This window comes from Myiozetetes cayanensis, unplaced genomic scaffold, assembly GCF_022539395.1.
Source record: "Myiozetetes cayanensis isolate MyiCay16 unplaced genomic scaffold, myiCay2020 scf2-11, whole genome shotgun sequence".
Classification (NCBI taxonomy): Eukaryota; Metazoa; Chordata; class Aves; order Passeriformes; family Tyrannidae; genus Myiozetetes; species Myiozetetes cayanensis.
In genome coordinates, this window is record NW_026087411.1 from 111,727,904 (window position 1) to 111,749,894 (window position 21,991).

The 21,991-nt window shown below is 43.0% G+C and overlaps 1 protein-coding gene across 1 annotated transcript in view; it reads right to left on the minus strand.

Annotated features, from left to right (window-relative positions):
• PKHD1 (PKHD1 ciliary IPT domain containing fibrocystin/polyductin) overlaps positions 1-21,991 on the minus strand; it is a 252,844-nt gene that overhangs the window by 175,955 nt on the left and 54,898 nt on the right. Inside the window, 2 exon segments of the mRNA XM_050316128.1 lie at positions 16,466-16,616; positions 21,728-21,941. Coding sequence (XP_050172085.1) covers positions 16,466-16,616; positions 21,728-21,941 — 365 coding nt within the window.

The following is a 21,991-nucleotide window of genomic DNA, read 5'->3' on the forward strand; positions in this document are numbered from 1 at the left end:
CTTTACCCAGGAAATTTCCCTCCCATTCCAAAAAGGCCAATTTACACTACAGAAAAACAAACAAGCCAGATTGAATTACCTTTTTTTTGTTTTTGTAGGGTTTCTCTTGCAATTCCAGAGAAGCTGCCTTCAAATATTTAAGTAGCCTGTACTGGGTTTCTTTGGAAATCAGAGTGCCAAAAAAGTCTAGTGGACGTTACAATGTGCTCAACAACCCCTTAAAGGTGTTGTGCACGTCATGTGCACATCTCTAAGTGCTCTGGCTTTGTTGTTGATTGAGACGATTCCAACCTGGATGTGAAGGAGTAGAAAGTGAAAGGAGAACCTCTGGAGAAGTTTGCAATGGAAAACCTACTTCCATCCTCTTAGCAAAAGCACCACATTCACCTTTATAATTTCTATTTAATAGAATATCCTAAGTTGGAAGGGACCTACAAGGATCATCAGTCCAACTCCTGTTTCAACTTTCCTGATTTCTCCTGATCTTCCCTCAAAGACAGGACAACCTCTTAGCTCCCAGGATTTCATTCACTTTAGAACTTGAGAAATTCCTCGCCCAATTCAATTCCATGTGATGAAAATAACATAATCTGATCACTGAGGTCCTTATTTTCTGAGTTCCAGTGTTACAGCAGTCCCTGATGTCAGTTTACCACTGAATTAATAGGGTTGTGGTTTTTAGATGTTGGTACAAAATGCCTTAACAAAACAGTGATGAATCTTGCTAGTGATCCAAAGACATGAATGGAAGATGTCCCTTAAATTCATGTCATAGCAGGGACCACCCATGGGTAACCCTGCTGAATATACACTGGTAATCAAACTGGGCAACAAAGGTAAATAGATAATGGGACCATCTTCTTCTAGTTTCTGAAATAAATGTTTTTAAAAAATGGCAGGAATGGTTGTGCTTGAATCACAAATCACTAAGGAATTAGCCTTACACACATTAAAACAAACAAACAAACAAAATCACCCCCAAAAACAACCAGAAGGAGAAAAGGTACATAGAGAACTACACACTGTGAAAAAAATAATGATTTATACCAAAAGACAACAATATCCCCAAAAAGATTGTACGTAACTGTAGGTATGAATAAACCAAAGCTGGAAATGATCAAAATGCTTCTGACTATCCATGCACTGAGAATGCACTGAAAATAGGTTTCCAGAGGAGGTAGGAGAACAAACTCGGTTTTCCCTTATAAATTAACATGCTTGAAATGATTGTCTAGGATAGAACAAGCCTGGAACATAACCCAACAACCCATTTCCAAGGCCATCAGATGATATTTTTATTCCTATCTGCCTTATCTGCTGCTGTGTAACTTCTCTTTACTCCAGTTTTAAACTGCAGGTGGTATTATCCTACCAAAGAGGGCCACATAACAGATCCCTCATTAACGTCTCCTGCAAACATTGATACAACCAGGATCAGGGCTGGGCATGTGGCTGGACATGAGGTGCACTATCCAATATCTCTATTTTTAATTGAGACTGGCTGTACCCTGACTTGGAAAAGTAATCCTGTCTCTTTTTCCTTTCTTATTCATTTTAATTTTAGCTGTCCTGCAGGAACCTTTCCAGCTTCTGCTGAGTTGCACAGGCACAAGAAGGGCAGAATCTGACCGGGCATGTTCTCCATGGGACTGATGAATGACCCCAGTCTCTCCCCAACTATTACAGGATAAATCTGTTTACACACAAAAAATTGACCTGGGCTGGTAAGGTGGGACTAGAACTGGGAAATTGGCACGTCCCAGAGGTAAAAATGCATTTGCAGCCAACAGCATTAGTAACTCAAGACCATAAACAAGCCACAGTGTCATTAATTACTCAGACAGGGGCAGCCACAGAAGCAGTGAGAAGACCCAAAAGCCAACTGTAAATAGTTCATCGAGCTGATTAGTTCAGAAAAAAAATGAGTGGGCAGTTTTGGAGGTCAGAGCCCATGGCACAAGTCAGTCTCAGGCCAATTTGCAACCGGACAATGGCATGAGAAACAGCTTAATTCCTGTAAAAAAAAAAAAAAAAAGAGAGAGAAAGCAAAAAAGCTTTTCCAGCAGGGTAGTAATCAGCTTCAATTTCCAGGCACAGAAGGTAAAGTTCTTTGCACCAGAGCTATTTAATTAAGGACATGGAGGATTAGTTAGATCTGATGGTGCTTTCATAGGGAGAGCACTGAGAAGACACTGCTCTTGTTGGGGGGGCATATTCCATGTATAGCTCGAATCATCTTCCTACATACAGGCAACAAAGTTCCCCCAAATTCAAGGTAAAATACCAAGCATTGGACAGATATGAACACCATTAATCCTTTCCATAATTAAACAAAACATGAGACCCCTAGGAAGGTCCTTGTCTATTTACCAGACTCACATGAGTACCAAAGGGTTGCTCTTGGGTCTCTCAGGGTCCTTTGAGGGTTATACTGGCAGGTCAGTCCTAAAATAAGAAATCTCAAATTCAAATATTAAGGAAAAACCCTGGAAGCAGAGGAAGCGTCTTGGAGCACATGAGGAGCCCTGCTTCACAAAATGCAGTTTTTCTGCACAGTAACTCCTGGTTAATTCACAAGAATCTTCCCAATGTTCATTTATGGTCTGATATTCAAAGATGGATTTTTTTTCATTGGAAACCATCTCAGTGCAGAGTTTTAAGCCCAACTTGACTGAAAATACAATGGGGAATTCAGTGCAACCTTCCAGTTCGGATCCAACACAACTGGTTTTCCCTTTCCAGAGCACAGTTGAAGAGCGCACATAATTCAGACAGCTCCCTAAACCGGTGATTTCTCAAAGGATGGAGGTTTCTGAGGCAAATTAAAAACAGCAATTTAACGATAATGAGAAAATTGCAACATCAAGTTGTTTACACAAGCAGGATCACCAAGTCTGGTGACTGTGTCAGCCTTCACAGTGCTCACTGTGCAAATATTGTCTCACAATTGAATGATCTTGAGTTACACTGACTAATCTGAGAGCAAACATTGCAAATGCAAAGATTAGCTTAACAATTTTCCAACCACCTGCAGGAAAAGGAATCAAATTATGTGATTATGTGCCAGCAAGAAGGATTTCTGAATGGGCACTACAGTAAATGGAGTGGGAAGAATGAGGCTGGTCCACCCCAATAGCGTCAGCGAAAGCTGACAATGGTTTTTTCGGATCAGGCAGGGAGATAAACAGAATCACAGAGTGTTTGTGTAGGAAGGGACCTCTGGAGATCATCTAGTTCCATCCTCCTGTCAAGGCAAGGTCATCTGGAACAGGTGACACCAGAACACATCCAGGTGGGTTTGGAATGTCTCCAGAGAGGGAGGCTCCACAACCACCCTCAGCAGCCTGTTCCAGTGCTCTGCCACCCTCAATGTAAAGAAGTTCTTTCTCATCTTGAGGTGGGAATTTTGGTGGTTTAGATCCCTTTGTAAGAGTGCCAAATCACCTGAGAAGGTCAGGGCACTGGTGTGGGATCCAGCCCCTCTAAGACAGCTCCTATGGGAATATGGGGAATACAAGTGAACTGATACACAAACCATCTCCACTGCAAACCCAGCTTGGAAGGGGTTTGTAGTGATTTACCAGGCAAAGACTGGGAATTGTTTGAAAGAGGGAAAACACTGTGTGTAGACTACAACTTGGTATGTCCTATGCATAAAATAAAGCAGAAAGACAGCAAAACCACACAATTCAATTTTTACTGCCTTATTGCATCCACATCTCCACAGCCAAAGCAGCAGGGCCATTGAAGTGACAGTTACTGGGCACAACCATCAACCCAGGACGGGATGTGATACAGATCAGAAGCATTCAAAGCCACCACTCTCCAAAATCTGCACCCTTACTCCAGTGCAGTGTCCTGAGTAGGGTCTACATCTGCATCACAGGGATAACAGCAGGTGTAACACAGGTGTAAAGGGCTTGGCCAGCAGCCAAGGCACACAGTCAGTTCCCTAAGGTGCACCATAAGAATGGGAATGGTTTGGGTTGGAAGGGACCTTAAAGATCATCTCATTCCAACCCCCCTGCCCCGGACAGGGACACCTTCCACTATCCCAGGTTGCTCCAAGCCTCATCCAACCTGACCTTGAACACTTCCAGGTATGGGGAGTCCACAACCTCTCTGGGCAACCTGTACCAGGCCCTCACTACCCTCACAGGGAAGAATTTCTTCCGAATATCTAATCTAAATCTACTCTATTTCAGTTGGAAGCCATTCCCCCTTGTCCTGTCACTCCATGCCCTTGTGAAAAGTCCCTCTTCAGCCTCTCTGTAAGAACCCTATAGGTACTGGAAGGATCATTTCCCCTCACTTTTTTTTACTACAGGGATGCAGGATTTGGGACTCCCAGCAGCTACTGAGATCATCCTGCTCCTGCAGAAGTGTGTGTCAGTGACCAGCAGTGCTGGTGTCAGACTTCTGCAGTGGAGAGAACCCTGAACTTGCCCCTCAGGTAGAGAGTTTCCCCCTGCACAGCTGTTATTTCAGTAATGTGAGCTTTTTAAACAGCTCAGCCCAATCTGCGAGCTTTCAGAGCCCGCTTTCAAATCCAATGTCCTGTTTAGTTTTAGCACATCAACAACATGCTGCCTTAGCCTATCTGTGTGCATTATCTGCTGCCATAATGTATCATGGACTGGACTACAGCATCATTACAGGTAAGTGCTCAGGTTTAAATGCAAACATAATTGCATAATGTGCTACAGCCAGGAAGAATAATGCAGGAAATAGAGCCAGCTCCATCTGATAGTGCAATCTGACTGGAACGCCGGCCCTTCGGATCAAAGGCACAGCCCAGATGGGGCAACCAAGAATAAAAGTGCTTTGTGGTATCTTTATTGTCATCATCAAAAACACTTATCTGCCACAAAGGTAAAAAGGTGAAGATGGGACTCGTACAGAAAAGGTCATATAAGCAATAGGGTAACACTGGGTTAGGAGGTTTGGGAAGATGCAAAGCCTACCTTTGCACTGTCACTCCAAGCTGAATTTGGCAATTCCTAATGGGAATCTGAGCATTAAGTGTCATTTAGAAGACTGGGAATACCCCTTTCCCTGCAGTCAGGGGTGTCAGTTTAATTGTGATACACCCAGGTGAAGCCTCAGACCCTACTGTGCAAGGAGCTGCACTAACAAGGGAGATCATTCCTGACACAAGATGCCTTCTACATGAGTATGTGTCTGCAGCAGATATGTACACCTAAATACATTTATTTTATATAGCTAAAACTAGAACTGATTCTCAGTGGAACAGGGCTTTCATCTGTTTCATTTCTTTTTTTTTGTCAGTAGTTTGAGCTCACCGCGGCACGTGATCGCAGCAGGGGTGCAGACAGCACCACAACACAGGTCAGAAGGCAGCTGAAGTCAGTTTAGTGCACTTCGTACTGAATGAGAACTCCTCTGCTGGAGAGAGCATCACACACACTATGGGACAGTAGCCACTCTTGTAATCTCAAGAGGTTTTAGCCCAAACTTAATTCAAAATAGACAACAAGATGAGAGTTAGCGTGAGAGACAACAGCTCGACCAACACACTGCACTCTGAACTGAGGAGCCTTTGAGCTGAAAGAACAAACTGCTGTTGTTTGAGCTGTGAAGCCACCCCGCTGTCTCAAAGGGCTGTGACAGCTCATCTTTGCTGGGAATGCAGATCCCCTGCAATAATGTGGACTCCACGGCTTTCACTACTGCCCTCCCCAACCACGTTTGTCTGTCCTTGAATCAATTGGTATGCTATGCAAAATCCAGGGCCCCTTTACCCAAAAACCCCTGATGGCACATCCTTAGCCCGGTATCTAAATGCATTCAAGTGCTAAGGGATGTAGATGTGTGCATAGTAGCATATTCCAAAGGTGGATTTAATTTTGGGAAGAAATGGGCACTGTACCTAGTGCACACATCCAAATGAGGATGTATGTCCAGAAGGAGGATGTGTCTTGGTCCAAACACAAAAAGCCCTATCCACTGCTAGCTAGGACCACTTGGAGAAATTTCCCCAAAATTGTTATCCCATTGTACCTGCCCTCAAGTCCCTCAGGTACCTGGCAATCCAGAAACTGCATCTTCCAGACCTGAAAATGAACACTGGCTTGGGGCCATGCCAGTGACCAACAGTTGTAGTCTTTTCTTCATGGAAAAATCCCAATTTCTGCAACTTTCCCTGGGCAATCACAACTTTAAAGCCACTTTTTGAACTCCAATGGCTCCATTCCCTCACTAACCCCAGTGGGACTCCCAAAAAGTCACTGCAGAGCAATACCGACTGCCCAACTTCTTCTGAACCAATTCATTTCAGGGAATCACAGAATTACCAAATGGTTTGGGTTGAAAGGGACCTTAAAGACCATCTCATTCCAACTCCTTGCTACGGACTGGGACACCTTCCACTATCTCAGGTTGCTCCAAGCCCCATCCAACCTGGCCTTGAACACTTCCAGGGATGGGGCAGCCACAGCTTCTCTGGGCAACCTGTGCCAGGGCCTCACCACCCTCACAGGGAAGAATTTCTTCCTAATATCTAATCCAAACCTACCACAGAAAGGTCCATGCTGCCTTGCTGTGCCTGGCCTCATGGGTTTGCTGGTGAGCTCAGGGAAAAGCTTTCTTCAAGACTGAAAGCAAAAACTGCACATTCCACTCACCCAACACAGGTTAAGGCAGGAGGCAAAACAGCAAATAAATGTGAATTACAGAGTGAAAGAGCAGGAATGTGTGTGAAAGAGAGAGACCCATAATCCCTAAGTGGGTGAAGCTGAGCATGATCCTTGATCAGAATCCCAGACCCTAAGAAGATGTGTGAAAGCAGGAAAATAAATCAACAAGAAAAACTGCAATCCCTTTCCTCAATTTTATTTGAGGAAGTTCAAATTTACCCAGCCCTTCACAAACTCTGTTTGGCTAAAATCACCACTAACGAGCTCTGACATCTGAAATTTAACTGAATATGAGCTAACAGCTCCCAGCCCTCCACCACCCATGGAGTTAACTGGGAATATTTTGTTAAAGCCGTGGACGGGGCTAAACTGCCTCTTTATTGAGAAGACACAGCGTTCACAGGGAAGTGTTTATTGCACCCACTTCACCTGACGCTTCCCTGCCCTGGCACGTCTGCTTTTCTTCACAGGGACAACAGAGCGCCCAGTCCCCTCCACCCCTTCCCATCGCTGGGGTAATTATTTGCCGGTTTTTACGAGGTACTCTTACGATCCCTTAATGAAGTCCTTTGCTCTGCAGCTATTCAGGAGGACAGATTGGACACGAGGGGCTTCCACTTAGGGAGCTGCCAATCAGGGGAAGGTGCCCAGCATTTAGCAGGCAGTTGTTAAGTCAGTCTATCACCCGGCTATTACAGGCTCATCATGAAAACAGCTTGCTTTTAGTGGCAATCACATAAAATTAACCCTTTCCTTAAAGACAAAAGGAAGCCTCCAGTAGATTCTTTGTTGCCCAGTCCTCGAACACTGGATTTCCCTCCTGCTGCAGCAATCATTGGGTTTTTTTATTTATTAATAAACACTCTATAGACTTAAATAGTACAGCATTTTGTTTGCCCTTTAACAGTACATCCAGTTCACATTTTTAGTCTAAGCTAAACCTTGTGAGCAACAGTAACAAAATCAGAAAAATAAAAAAAATCAAACTTTAAAAAACCCAACACAACAAATCCTATTTGTCCTTACTCTACTCCTTCCTCTAAATTCTGTGCAGGGAAGAGATCATGGTACAAGAAAATTATCTTTCCATCACTACCAGTGGTTTACTGCAAGACCAAACCTTTCAGGCTTTTGTTGTCCTCAGGATTTATCCACTTTTTTTCAAAGAAGCAAAACATAACTGTGTCCTCCTCCCACACACTTTATCCAAGGCTTCTGCTCACTTCTTGTGAATTGGATGGAACACTTGACACTACTGTCATGGTTAGAGGACAGGCCAGGTGCCAAACTCAGAGCTTTAGAGCTACTTCCTGATAGAAGGTGTGTAACCCAGCACCCACCTCACACCAAGTGCCATAAACAACAGAGGCATCACATGGGGTTCAGGCATAGCCTCCAACCTCACAGAAACATTGTAGAGACAGAGAGAGGGGATCCTGCTGCTCTGCAACCCATGGCTCATAATAACCAGCCCACCTGAGGTCCTGGCCCCTATCCTGCCAGTGCTTATCCAGAAGAGTCCATGTCCCTGAGAACTCGTTGGCTCTGTGTACATGCACAAGATTAAATTGCAGGGAAACATCATCTTCATCCATGGTCCAAGCACATCAAGGGCCCCTCTGATGTTCCCACTCTGGCCAACACTGCACTACTAAAGTCCTCCAACTTTCAATAAAGGGTAACCACATACCCATTGTTTGCTGGGCCCCAGAAATATTTAGGGAGTGTTTGGAGGTAAGACAATGACTCTGCTACACAGAAAACTCCTGGGGGGGATCAAGCTCACAGCGTTGCTCTGTTTGGGACTGGGGAGAGGAAGCAAGTCAGATGGTGATGCAGTCCTGTGTTAGTGACACAAGTGTCTGAAAGGCCACATCTGTACCCCACATCACACCACAGGAAGGATAAGACCATCAGATATGTTAAGCCATGCTCCAATGCAGAACAAGTCTGGGCTATGTGTGTCTCCAAGTTGCTCAGCCCTTTTCCAGTTGAATTCAAGATGGGCAGATGGAGGAGGCTTAAGGCTTCCCTTTGGCTTCACCCAGAGCCCAAGGCTGGACGTCCCAGCATAGTCCCAGGCATCAAATACTCCCAGTGCCTCCCCCAAACTGAGACAAGGCCAGGTTGGACGGAGCTTTGAGCAACCTGGTCTACTGGAAGGATTTGGGTGATCTTTAAGGTCCCCTTCCAACCCAAACCATTCTATGATTCTTTGAGACCAAGTCCCACAGACGGAGAACCAGAGCCATGGTTTCAGATACAGACAGCCCCTCCCCCTCCAAAACTGCCTAAACACCAAAGGAGTCAATTAGAGTCTCTGTCATAATTAAACAGAAGAGTGGCAGCAAGACTCTGTGCAAGAGCCTGGGAGCAAATGGAGAAAACATGTGCCTGCAGTCCCTCAGAAAGGCTTCCCCACACCCTCCTGACCTTAATTCAAGTCTTCCCCTTTGAGAAGGATGGGAAAGATTTACTTTCTGTTCCCTGGAGGAGCACCTTCAAAATGACACTTTTCACTCTGAATCTGCATTTCTCTGAAGGGTTGGGAGCAGGAATAAATGGAGAGGGGAGAAGGAAGACGGTTCTCATTAAACTGCTCTGTGCAGTCAACTCTGATCTCACACAAGGGTGTTTAAACGTGAATGGAAAGGCTTTTGGGTGCTGTGGCTTACAGGAGATTGGCATCCCATCCTGAGGATAGTGGCATCCTATCCAGGGCAGAAGGGCACTCTGTCCTGGGGGTAGCTTCCAATGCACCTCTAAGAGCATTAGTATGACTGGTGGTGAGAGAAGGGCTCCCTGGAAAGTCACTTACAGTTTAGAAAGTAATCCTCTTAGAGACACCAGAAAGAAGGTGGGATTGAAAATTAAAACAACAAGAGGCTGTTCACAATGGGAAAAAAATAAAGTTACCATTCAGTCCTTCATTTTTGATCTGAGAGCAGGAGAGGAAAGAGTTAAACCTCAAATCAGGAAGCAAAAAGTTAAAGGAAAATAAAACCACACCACAAGCACATCTCTTAAATTTCTCATTGCAGCCCAAGGCCGAACCCATTAAAAGGGAAAAAAAAAAAAAAAAAAAAAGAAAAAAAGAGAAAGGAAGAAAGAAAGGAAAAAAATAGAAAAACAGAGAAAGGAAGAGAAGCAATTTTGCCTATCTTTTCCTCACACACCTAGCAGCCACTTTTTTCTATTATTTATTTATTTACCTTCCCCTTTACAAAACAAGGCCCTTATTTTCTCATTTAGCCCAACGGAGATTGTCCTCCTAGAATGACCTTTTTCTCTTTCTCTCTCTCTCCTCCTCTCCTTCTTCCTCCCCCCTCCTCCTCGCTGCCTCCAGGCCATTGCCCTCGTGCCAGTAACTAGATAACACACTCTATCAGAGATTTTTTAAAAAATCATTGCAAAGGCACTAGGGCTGATAGTGGCATCAATCCTAGGCTGACACGGGCTCGGGTCAACCATTTATCTCTTCACATTGCCTGTGGTTACTGGGGAGGCCATCTTGGTTCTCTACATCTTAACAACCTTGCATTGGTACCTCTCTGCTCCGACAGCATCTGCACCCCAACCCTGGCTCGGTGGGTTTATTTTCATTAGCTTTTTTATGGACTGCTCCACTTTCTTTCTGGGAAGCTTGGTGGGTTTCATTGCATTCCCCACCTCCTGCTGAAAATAACACTGGGACCAAGATATCAGGTTAAAAAACAGGGAATTCGAAGATGCCGGGCTGTTAAAAGTGCACATTTATAAAAATACACACAAAATATTAGAGAAGAATTTCATTTAGTCCTACTCCTGATGCCCCATCCTGCATGACCTGGTTATTTTTGGCCAAAGAATTTGGGAGCCCTACTCACAGCCCAAGACACCATAATGTCAGGTTCTACCAGAATACTTGCTAATAAGTCAAACAAAACTATTCCCAAGCCTCAGCAAGATGTGATCCTTATGGTTAGATAAAGGGTACTGATGTTTTGCACTCTCTAAAGGGATACACAGGAATAAAATATTATATTATTGTCCCTCAAGTGGAGAAGAGGGCAGCTGTTTTATTAACCCCCTCCAAACAAACTCCATATCAAGCTGCAACCTGTTCTGTCCCTTCCCCTGTAAGGTTTTCTGCTCCAAGACAAGGAAGGTGAAAAGAAAAGGTCACACTTGAAGTACCCTCCAACATCCATGTCCAAAACATGAGGATGCAGGACAAATGGAACTGCTTCTTCCCCTTCACCAAAGGCTAGGGAGCACAAATCTGACTTCTACCAGCGCGGGGTGCCAGGACTCATTTGCAGGCTCCCACTCAGACCAGGATGAGCCCATCCTCACAGGCAGCATGTTTCATCCATGCCCCATTCCTGGAAGTGTTCAAGGCCTGGCTGGATGGGGCTCTAATCAGCTTGGGATAGCGGAATGTGACTCAGCCCATGCCAGGAGTTTGGAATGAGATGATCTTTTAGGTCCTTTCTTCCCCAAACCATTCTGTGGTTTGACATCAGTCCTGCTGTGAACAAGTGCTTTGAGCTTCCAGAGAGCCCTTCATGCTCCCTAGAAGCTGCCTAGGTTTTGCCACCTTTGTAAAGTACCAAACACCTCCAATGGTTGAAGCTATGTCATCTACTTCCTCACCTTCAAATATTGTGGAATCCAGACAGATGGTAAGCAGGGGGGAAAAAGGGCAAAAAAAAAAAAAGCAAGGAAAGGAGTGATTCTAAAATATGCAGAGGAATCCAAGGGAGTCCTGGTTACATTAAGTGGAAGTTGAACAGCAAGGATCTCTTAGGTGACTGCACATATCTCAGACACAGCCTTTGTGAGGTTTTTCATTTTTTTCCTTTTATGAGGAGTGAACAAATCAGTTATCCCGGTGTCAATCACCAAGCTAAGAATTCACAGATCCTCAATACTCTGAGCTGCTCCTTAAATCTCGAGACCTTCCCTTTACGCCCTGTTTAAAAACAAACTCCAGGCAGCACAGCACACCCAGGCAGAGCCATAATCCAGGATGGCATTTTTATCTAGGAAGTTATTTTTTATTGGCCTTCTATTCCTTAATAGGGACCCCTCGAGGGTTGGGTTGTAGAGAATTCACCAGGATACCAGTTCAGCTTCCCTACGACTGACTTAATATCCGTGGCATCTGCCCTCCACTGAACATTATATCACCCATCTGGGCCAGAGGAGGAGGGGGAGTCTGGGCAGGGAAACACGGCTCAGACAGCATTCCTTGCATGATGATTAGGTCTGGTCCAGTGATCCGGAATAATAATCCGAAGGCTCACTAAGCATAATGGGTTCAGAGCCACCCGAGCCTGGTCAGACCTTCCCATGAGCATCCTTTACATGTGTTGTGGGTGTGTTTTGCATGTCTCATCATTGTCAGGGTACTGACATCTCATTATGCAGCCAAGGTGGAAGTGGACAGGTACTGAGCGAGCATTAGAACTTCTCTTTTCCCTTTTATTATTTAATTCACATCTTCCCATTATCCAGTGTATCGTGAAACTGTGAGCTAATTAAGTCCTGTGGGATTATACAATCAGTGCTGGATTTTTTTTTTCCCCCTCCCCTCTCTTTTCAGAAGGCTAAATTACATTATATACCAATAGAAAAAATAATTGTGCAACTTTTCTCAGATAATAACAGAGCAAGTTACAAACACTAATGATGCTGAATGCAACAGTGGGGCAGAGGCCTGCTGCATACTTCAAGTGACCTAATTAAGTCATACAGGACAAAAATACTTCAAACAATAAGTGAAACAAGAGCTTAAATCAGTTACTAAAGAAAATCATAATAGCTTTTCTCTGGGGGATAGTGGAGCACAAACCAGAGCCCAAGAAAAATCCAAGTTGAACTCAAATTTCATTAAGTCTGCCATGAAACTCATAGATATCCAGATAGCAACTTGAAACTCCCCAAAATTTTGGGAGTCCTCTAAATCCTGAACTGAGCCAGCTCAGACTGTAGCAATGGACCTGATGTTCTTGGAAGTCTTTTCCAACTTCAGTGATTCTTTGATTCATGCAAGCAACAGCTCAGAGACCAGATTTTGTGGAACCTACCAGAAAATGCAGCTGTTTTCCTGAGGATTCTGCCCAAAAGTTTTTGAAGGCATTCAACCTATACAGCAAATTCAAGTGTCTGACTCAAGGCAGCAACATGAAGAGGACAGCCATCATTTTCAAAAAATAACCTTCTGATTTTTGATGATAACTACAAGCCAAATTTCCAAGTAAAGTTATGCTGAAATAAGAGGTGAAAGATCTCTCTTCCCTGCAGAATTAGCCAAATCTCATGCAGAGCATCCAAAAATAAAGGTATCTGGTGTTAAGCTCTTAATTTTCATTAAAATAGAACTTTATATGCATTTATTAGAGGAAAAGGGAATTAAGGAAATGGACAAAAATGCACCTATGAAGAGTTTGTATCCAGGTACAACAACCCTCTAGTAACTGGAGCTTCTGCCTATCTAAGACAATAAAAGAAGTTCAAAGTAAAAACATCTTTAATGCTTAACATGAGCTATTGGTAACAGGGCTGCTGAAAGCATCACAGAAACACAGACCTGGAAGAGGTCACCATCTTATCCATCCTCTTTCATACACACACCACGCTCCTTCCCAGCACCTCTGGAGCTTCTGCCCAGCATTGTCCCACCAGGAGACTGATGTAAAACCGTGTCACATTCACAGTCTACATTTGCCTCATTTTCAACCAACCAAATCCATTAATCCCAATAATCTCTTCCCTATTATTTTGAGATATATGAACAGGTCCTATTAGGCATTTAATAAAACTGATGGAAAAATGACTTGACCCTAAAACTTGTATCATAAAATCATAGAATGTCCTGAGTAGGAAGGGACCCACAAGGATCATCGAGTCCAACTCCTGGCCCTGCACAGGGCAGCTCTAAGAATCCCACCACGTGGCTGAGAGCATTGTCCAAACACTGCTTGAAATCTGGCAGCCTTGGTGTCATGATTACTTGTATCCCTTAGACTCAAGTTCCCAGAACCAACCTTTCACATTTATTTATTTATTTATTTTCTGCTCTGAGTTGAGGCTGTTCTCTCTCCTTGCCAGTGCCCGTTCATTCCACACTCTTAACAGTATAAACCTCTGTCATCCTTTCTACATCACCTCTTTTTGCTTACAATGCTATCCTGGAGCTAATCCTGCTCCATCACCACACAGTCACAGAATATGCTGAGTTGGAAGGGACCCACAAGGATCATTGAGTCCAACCCTTAGTCCTGCATGGGACCATCCCCAAAAGTCACATCATGTGCCTGAGAGTATCATCCAAATGCTGCTTGAGCTTTGTCAGCCTTGGGGCTGTGACCACTGCCGTGGGAAGCCTATTCAGTGCCCAACCATCCTTCTTCTAATATCCAACCTAAACTTCCCCTGACACAACTTCAGGCCATTCCCTTGGGTCCTGTCACTGGTCCCCACAGAGCAGAGATCAGTGCCTGCCCCTCCTCTTACCCTCATGAGGAAGTTGTAACTGCAGTGAGGTCTCTCCTCAGTCTCCTGTTCTCCAGCTGAACACACCAAGTGCCCCCATCCAACCATCCCTGCCCAAAACCTCCCACAAAGCCCACCTGGGCTGTGTTCTCAGCCTGGCTGGTCATTGCTCAGCTGGCCAAAGAAGCAGCAGAAAACAAACCACTGAGCAGTGCAGCTGTGCTGGGAACAGCCATGGATCATGCCCATTTTTTATGGTGTGTTTTGAGATCCTTGCATGAGCGTGCAATGGGAGTGCCAGATGTTATTATAAAGAGATGCAGCCCCATTACTTGTACACAGAGTCGTGCTGCCTGCTAATAGCACCATTATCCTAAGGCACGTGGTGCTATTAATGCATTTCACTGCTTAGTGCTGAACCTGGGGACCATTTTTTCCACTGGAAAGGTAAGGCCAGTTCCCATGACATGATTTAAACCTCCACAGTGAAGCAGGCACACGTTGCACCAGGTCGTAAATCTTAACGGGATGCTGTCAGCTAGAAAGGGACCAAAATTGAAACCATTTATCTGAACTCCCCACCCATCCACCTCTGCTCACCCAAGCCAGTTTTGGGAAGAGGGATAAAATGATTCCAAGTGCCCGCTGGGTTCATTAAGCAGCAGCAAATCCCAGATCTGAAGTGCTGCTGTTTTCATCCTACTCTGAATGAATTTGTTCATTCAGGACACTTAGGACTTCCTTGATTTTCCCTACTCTGATTAGAAAAACCATAGCAGGGACAAATCTTGCTACTTCTTTCCTATTCTTACTCTCTTCTGAGTCAAAAGACAACCTGTGATCATCTACAGTACCTGTGACACAGCTGAGCTCAGACCACAGCCAGAAGCAGGTAATGCCCCTGTAATGCTCCACACCAGGCTTTGGGGCTCTAGAGATGCTCTTGTCCCATTTGGGAAGGAAAATATGAATATAAGGATTCACATGAGGAAGTGTCTGTTCCCTTTGCTGGCCTCCTGCAATAACCAACCAGCAATTTTTCTGGGGTTGGTTTTCTCCTAAGCTGGGTGTGTTTCTGACACAATAATTAACAAGGCTGATGAGCGAACAAACACTAATAGGTAACAAGCCACATGTGACATTCCTTCACAGACCAAGGACAGGCTTAACAGAATGAAGGAAAGCAATTATTTTAGGATACTCAGCTGCAATAGTAACATTCCTGTAAGATAGGTTTACAGGGGAAGTGTTCAGAGGCTCCTACATATAGAATAGGTCAGATATAGAATAATTAGAGAGAGAATGTCATGCTAGGAAAACACCAAAATTATTCTGCCACTACACTGCATATACTTTTGGGGTGGCAGACTAAATTTAAATTCCTTAAATACAGGGAATATTGCAGATAGAGTTAAAAATTCCCATGGTGGCTTTAACACTGATGCTGAATTTCAGTTTCCTACGTTTTAACTGTACTAAAAAGACTGTGTGATAATTTAATAGATAATTGGGGTTTGATTTTTATCATAAATCAGGGGTGCAACTATTCCCCCTCACACTGCCCTGTACATGGTGAGTCTAAATCCCTCCTCAGGAGCTGCTCATTTAGGAAAGGATGGTGACAATGGGACATTTGGTGTTCACCAAATTTCCAGACCCTCTGAATTTCTTCTTACAGGTGGCACAACCCAGTATTCAGCTCAACATCCCCAAAAACTCTGCAAAACCATGAGGTCTCTAAAAGTACATTTTAGGTTTGCAATGAACATTTTTCAATATAGAGCCTTACAATGTTGGTAGTTTAGAGTGACAGCTTTTTATCATCAGTTCTTTGCATATATCTTTTTTTCTTGCTACACCCACAGATTGCACTGGGAAGACTGTCCCATTTTCCTCCAGCTACTGAAAGGAAGTGAAACCCAAATATAACCAGAGCTGCACAAATGCTGAATGCTAAGTCTGTGCCAGAGAGCTGAAATTCTGCACTTCAAGCCTAAGGTTTCTGCTCAACAGAAAATAACACTTTTAAAGCAGAATTGAATTCATATTAAAAAAAAAAAAAAAGGAGAGTGTTAAAAAATATATACATTGCTCAGAAAATAAGGTAAAGCTCATTTATGTCTCATAAAATACATGATTAACCATAGTTAACCATTAATCCAGCTGCGCTGCATTAGAACTGCTATTCAAAGTTGGAAAGCATTTAATATTATATATTGCTGCTGCTCAGCCTAAATTGTTTTTTTTCTTGCCCCCTTTTAAATGTACACAATATTACAAATTTAATTTTAAGCTGTTTGAATCAGTCTGTAAAAAAGATTTGATTATACCTGAGTGTTCTGGCCCCAGTTTTTCCATATCTCAGTAATCTTGGCAGTAATTGGCTGATTAGCTCCCTCACACTCCATCTCTGCCTCAGTTTCCATGGTAATGTTACAGGAGCTATTATAGATGAGAACTTCATCTCTTTCCACTTTAGGGCTGAAACGAGAAGGGAGGTTAAATGGGGTGTCATCAATCTTAATGAAATGCAATTATTTTTACTCTTATTAATCATTGCAAGCCATTAGCTTGTGGCAACTCCTGGCCACCATTTGTCAAACTTTGCAAATTTCTGTAATTTTGTTTCCATTCTTTTATTGTTTATTTGTTTTTTTCCCCCCTTTATCTGCACACACTCAGGACGAAAATACATGCAGTAAATATCTCTCAGTGATGCTTTTCTGCTTTCCCAAACTATTAAAAACAGGAGCAAATGCCATTCTAGGACCAAGGCAGGGAGATAAGTGCAGACAACAGCAAGGGAATCAGCAGTGTGAGGATCAAAGATGGACTCCTACATGGAGTAGGGTTTGCTCCTGTCTCCCCCCTCCCCATCTTACTCACACTTAGCAATGGGGAATGAATAACTTGCAACTCCCCCAGGGCAAGGGGAGAAATTGGAAAAACCACACAACTGGCTAACTGGTCCCTAATTCCAACTGTGAAAAAATGAGCTCATTTAGGGGTTCCAATTCCTGCTACCCAGCTGATTGCAGAGATGCTTTGTTGCTAACACTGGAACATTAACTTAGTAAATTAATTAAACTTACTTAACAGCCCAGACTAAGCAGATTCGATATATGTGCCAGTTACACCAGCAGACATTTGCTCCAAAGCCTCCCCTTGCAAAGGGGGAAGAAGTAATAGAAAAGGTGATGGGGAAAAACCATTTTTTTCCCTTGATTTTCCTGCTGAAAGTTTCTGATTTTGGAAGTGTTTCACTATGGGGAGCTGCAGGATTCAATATATGGTTTAGTGAGCATGCTGGTACTGGGTTAAAAACTGATGGTCTTAGAGGTCTTTTCCAACCTCAATGATTCTATGATTCAAAAGGAGAGGAAAACTTCCAAATTTACTTCTACAGGCCTTGGCTCAGGACAGGATAATCCAATGTCACTTTTCATTCCTTCCTTGGTCGTTGTTGCTTCTCCCTCCTCTCCTCACCCCACCACCAGACACATACCTGCAACTTGTAGGAAGAAGGGCAGAAAGGAGACGTGATAGCAACATCAGCATGACTCAGAAATTACATCACTTTCCAGAACAGCTAAGAAAGGACAGAGTTCTCTCAGGAAAGGACAAAGTGATTTACTCAACAAAATAGAGGATCAGAGAGACAGGACAATGATTTTTTGAAGGTTAAAGTGTTAAATGAAGCAGCCACATCAGAAACTACTAAAATGCTACTAAAAAAAAAAGCCTCTGCAAGTTGCTGGACCTCTTCAACAGTTAATTTTTATGTTTTATGTTTAAATGAACTTTTCCCTCTGCTGTATCAATAACCAAAGCCCAGGCATAGGGAACTGCACTTGCCTTTGATAACAACACTTGGAGAATTGCTCTTGTCCTGTACAGTAATTCACTGGACTGGGTTATCTTTCAAAACTGCAGAGTATTTATTTTTATAACTCTAAGGAAAAACTACATCTTTTAAATTACAAACAGTTTTAAAGGCACAAGGGGGTGATGGTTTGCTGGATGCAGGACATGGAATCAATTTACCAGACATTAAAAGCAATACAAGGACCTTTGAGTAGTTTTCACCTTTTGTTTCGTTTTGTTTTGTTTTTTAAATAAACAATCTTTGCTTGTGAGCAAACAGAAGTTCCTTCCTGTCCTCATGTAACCACATCCTGAAACACTGATGCTGGAAAACAGTCGAAAAATTGCAGTGATTAAAGGAAAAAGAATAAAAGGAATTAATTATTAAAGGGAATTCAGGAATGTACACTGACACAGGTGTTGTTAATGGCAAAACTTGCAACTCTTCTAAGGAATATGCTTTTGCCACTATGTGTTCATATAGGATGAGCTGTGGTACAGACTAGAAAAGGAAAAGATTTATTTAAACTACTGTAAAAAGTTACCCAGAGAAGCAGTGGCTGCCCCATCCCTGCAAGTGTCCAAGACCAGGTTGGACAGGGCTTGGAGCAACCTGGGACAGTGGAAGGTGTCCTTGCCCATAGCAGGGGGTTGGAACAAGATGAGATTTAAGGCCCTTCAAACCCAAACCATTCTATGATTCTTTAAAATTCATAAAAAGGATCAGGAGAGATTCAATGTGCATTTAAACCAGGAATTAATTCAGTAGTTTTGTGCCGATCCCAGGACAAATGTCTTAACTCTTGAGCGTTTGCACAGAACTTAAACTCATACATATTTTTATTATTATTAATTAGAGCAATCAATGTGTATTCCTTCAGGAATTCCCCAAGTAGTTCTTTTCTGGTTGGAACACTTTAATTTTCTAACACTGTGTTACAAATTTCATTCATATTTTGAAATAAAACATTTTTCTGAACTGAAATGTGGAAAAAAAGTTTTCAGAAGTGCTGAAATAGGTCAGTTTGGATGATTTAAACCTCTCTATTTCTTCCCAAATTTCTCAAATCAGGAAACTCATTTGAAAACAAACAAATCTTTGCCCTCACTTCCCTTTAGCAAGGATCAGTTTAGAAATAGATTCACCAGAAAAAACATCAGGACTCTGGAAAACTGCTCATGAGCCCAAGTTTGAATTTCTAACTAAAAGACAAGCATGAGCACAATAAGGAAAAGTTAATGAAAATAAGAAAGAGGTTGAAGAAGATTTTAAAAAATTTGGAAATAGTAAGTAAGAAAAAATTGATTGATTTTATTTTTCCTAATAAGATTTCCTGAAGGAATAATAAACTGGACTAAAAAGCACAGGGAAAACAGTAAGCAAAGAGTCAGCAAATGGACTTCATGGCTTTCTCCACAGTGGTAACCCAAAACAAGAAAAGAGGCAAGAAGAAAAGCAATCATATTATTATTATTATTATTATTATTATTATTATTATTATTATTATTATTGCATCATTGCAGATGCATTTTTTTAATCAGTGAATAGCTGAGCACAATTTTGACACTCAGAGAACAGGAAGCAGAAAAGAAACACATGTTGGGTTGTCCTGTTGCTCTCAAGTTTGTTGGTTCCTTGGTTTGGGCTTACACTTTTAAGAGGAAAAACAAAGCAAAGCTCAGCCAGTTTCTTGTTCTGCCACACATTCTTTTGGGACCAATAAGATTGATAAAATTAGTTAAATTTCAGAGATTTTTTCCAAAATTAGTTAAATTTCGAGGGTTCTTTTCCCTCTCTAGGACTCCCTACTCTCGTCTCCCCTGACAAATCTGTCCTTTCCATCTCCTGGAACATTACAGGACATTGCCAGTGCACAGTGTGACTTTGGACCCTTGGCCAATTGTACAGATCAGGGCAGAACTCTGCCTTCCTTCCACTCAACAGGAAAATAATTTCTTCCTGCCTAACAATGATTTTCTCCAAACTGACAAGATATTTTTAAGTCCAGACCTTATGACACCTAAGCAAAATTTAAAAAATCGGTGGGGAAGAAATGACAGACTGACAGGCAGGTGCTGTAAATGTGAAAACCTTTTTTTTTTATTTTTAAATTAATTTCATTTTTAAATTTCTACTTTTTACATTTTTTAAACAAGTTAAAAAAACCTGTACAGTTTGTGTCTTTGTAAAATAAATGCCAGCTGTTTTTTTCCTGAGGAATTCAGGGTATCCAGAACTCCCTCTGATGACTCACAGCACCAGCTTTGATGTGAGCATCAGGTAGGAACAGGGACCAGATCTCTGCAATTCCACTGAAATACCTGGACTGTGGCAAGATGCAGCAGCCAGGAGTGGGTTTAGCATGTCCAGCTAATCATGGGCAGTGCATTGCAGAGCTGTTCTAATTCTCTATTTATTTATATAACTTTGTTCATCTCATTCCAGTGCCTAAAAAGGGCTTACAAGAAGGTTGGAGAGCGACTTTTCACGAAGATGTGGAATGATAGGACAAAGGGATACGGTCTTAATTTGAAGGAAGGGAGATTTAGGTTAGGTATTAGGAAGAAATTCTTTACTGTGAGGATGATGAGACACTGGCACAGGTTGCCCAGAGAAGCTCTGGCTGCCCCATCCCTGGAAGTGTCCAAGGCCAGGCTGGACAGTGCTTGGAACAACATGGGATAGTGGAAATTGGCCCTGCCCATGTCAGGGGGTTGGAACTTGATGAGTTTTAAGGTCCATTTCAATTCAAACCATACTATGGTTCATCTGTTTATTCCCTAATTCAAACATTCCTCTTACTCCTGGAAGTAAAAGCTCTGCAGGTGTAAATCCCCACTGCTCCATCAAAGACAACAGTTCCAAGTTATACTCCTGGACATCTTGGCTTTGGATTTGCAAAGCCTGAGCTATGAGTAAGTGCCTGAGTACCCTTGCTGAGCAAATATTGCACAGCCTGATGAATTTACTCTGTGACTCTTTACTCGAGAAACTGCTCGGAGAGATAAAGGATGGGGGGGGAGAGGGTCGGAAAAAAGAAGTGTGTGGGGGGGGAAACAGGAAAAAAAATCTTCTGCTTTTCATAATGCCTAATCTTTTTCCCCATTGGCATTCACCAGATGTTGCTTTGGATCAGAAGATAAATATTAAAACCTAAGAAGGAACAAAGCAGGCTGTTTGCGAGATGGATTTTCTGATGTCTCCCAAACACTTTAAAAAGACGGGAGGGAAGGAGGGGGGTAGTGATGATTTGATAGGCACAAGGAATGAATTTCACAACCCAGTAGAGCTCTCTAGTGGTCTCAAGGCTAAATTGCTCTGTTGGCATCAACCTAAGAGTTAGGAATTTCACAGAATATGCTGACTTAGAAGGGATCCACAAGGGACCCACAAGGATCATTGAGTCCAGCCCTGCACAGGACCATTCCCAAGAGTCACACCATGTACCTGAGAGTATTATCCAAATGCTCTTTGAGCTCTGGCAGCATTGGTGCTATGGTCATGTCCCTGGGAAGCCTGTTCCAGCGCCCGACCACCCTCTGCGGGAAGAACCTTTTTCTAATATCCACCCTAAAGCTGCCCTGACACAACTTCAGGTCGTTCCCTCGGAATTTGATCCTTCAGTCCATCATTTGTCAGGAGCCAATTCTGCAAAAGGTGGAATAACATCTGGGGGATGTTATTCGTGGATGGACTCACCCAGCTGTTGGAGAGGCAGAGCACTAACCTGGCAAAGAGTCCAGCAAAACACCTCTGGGGTGGGGTGGTGTCCCTGTGGTGCCACCGAGGGGGGCTGTCTTCACAGACATAGAGGTAGGACACAGATCCTTTCTGCTGGTAGGGACCCACTGTTACTTGGATATCACATTCAATGAAGGTGGCTCTGTCTTCTCTGCAGTCGGCAGAAGAAGGTGTCAGACCACAGAGAGTGGCCAAAGAAGCTGCAAAGACAGGAGAGGGAAGAAATAACCCAAAGCAACCAACACACCAC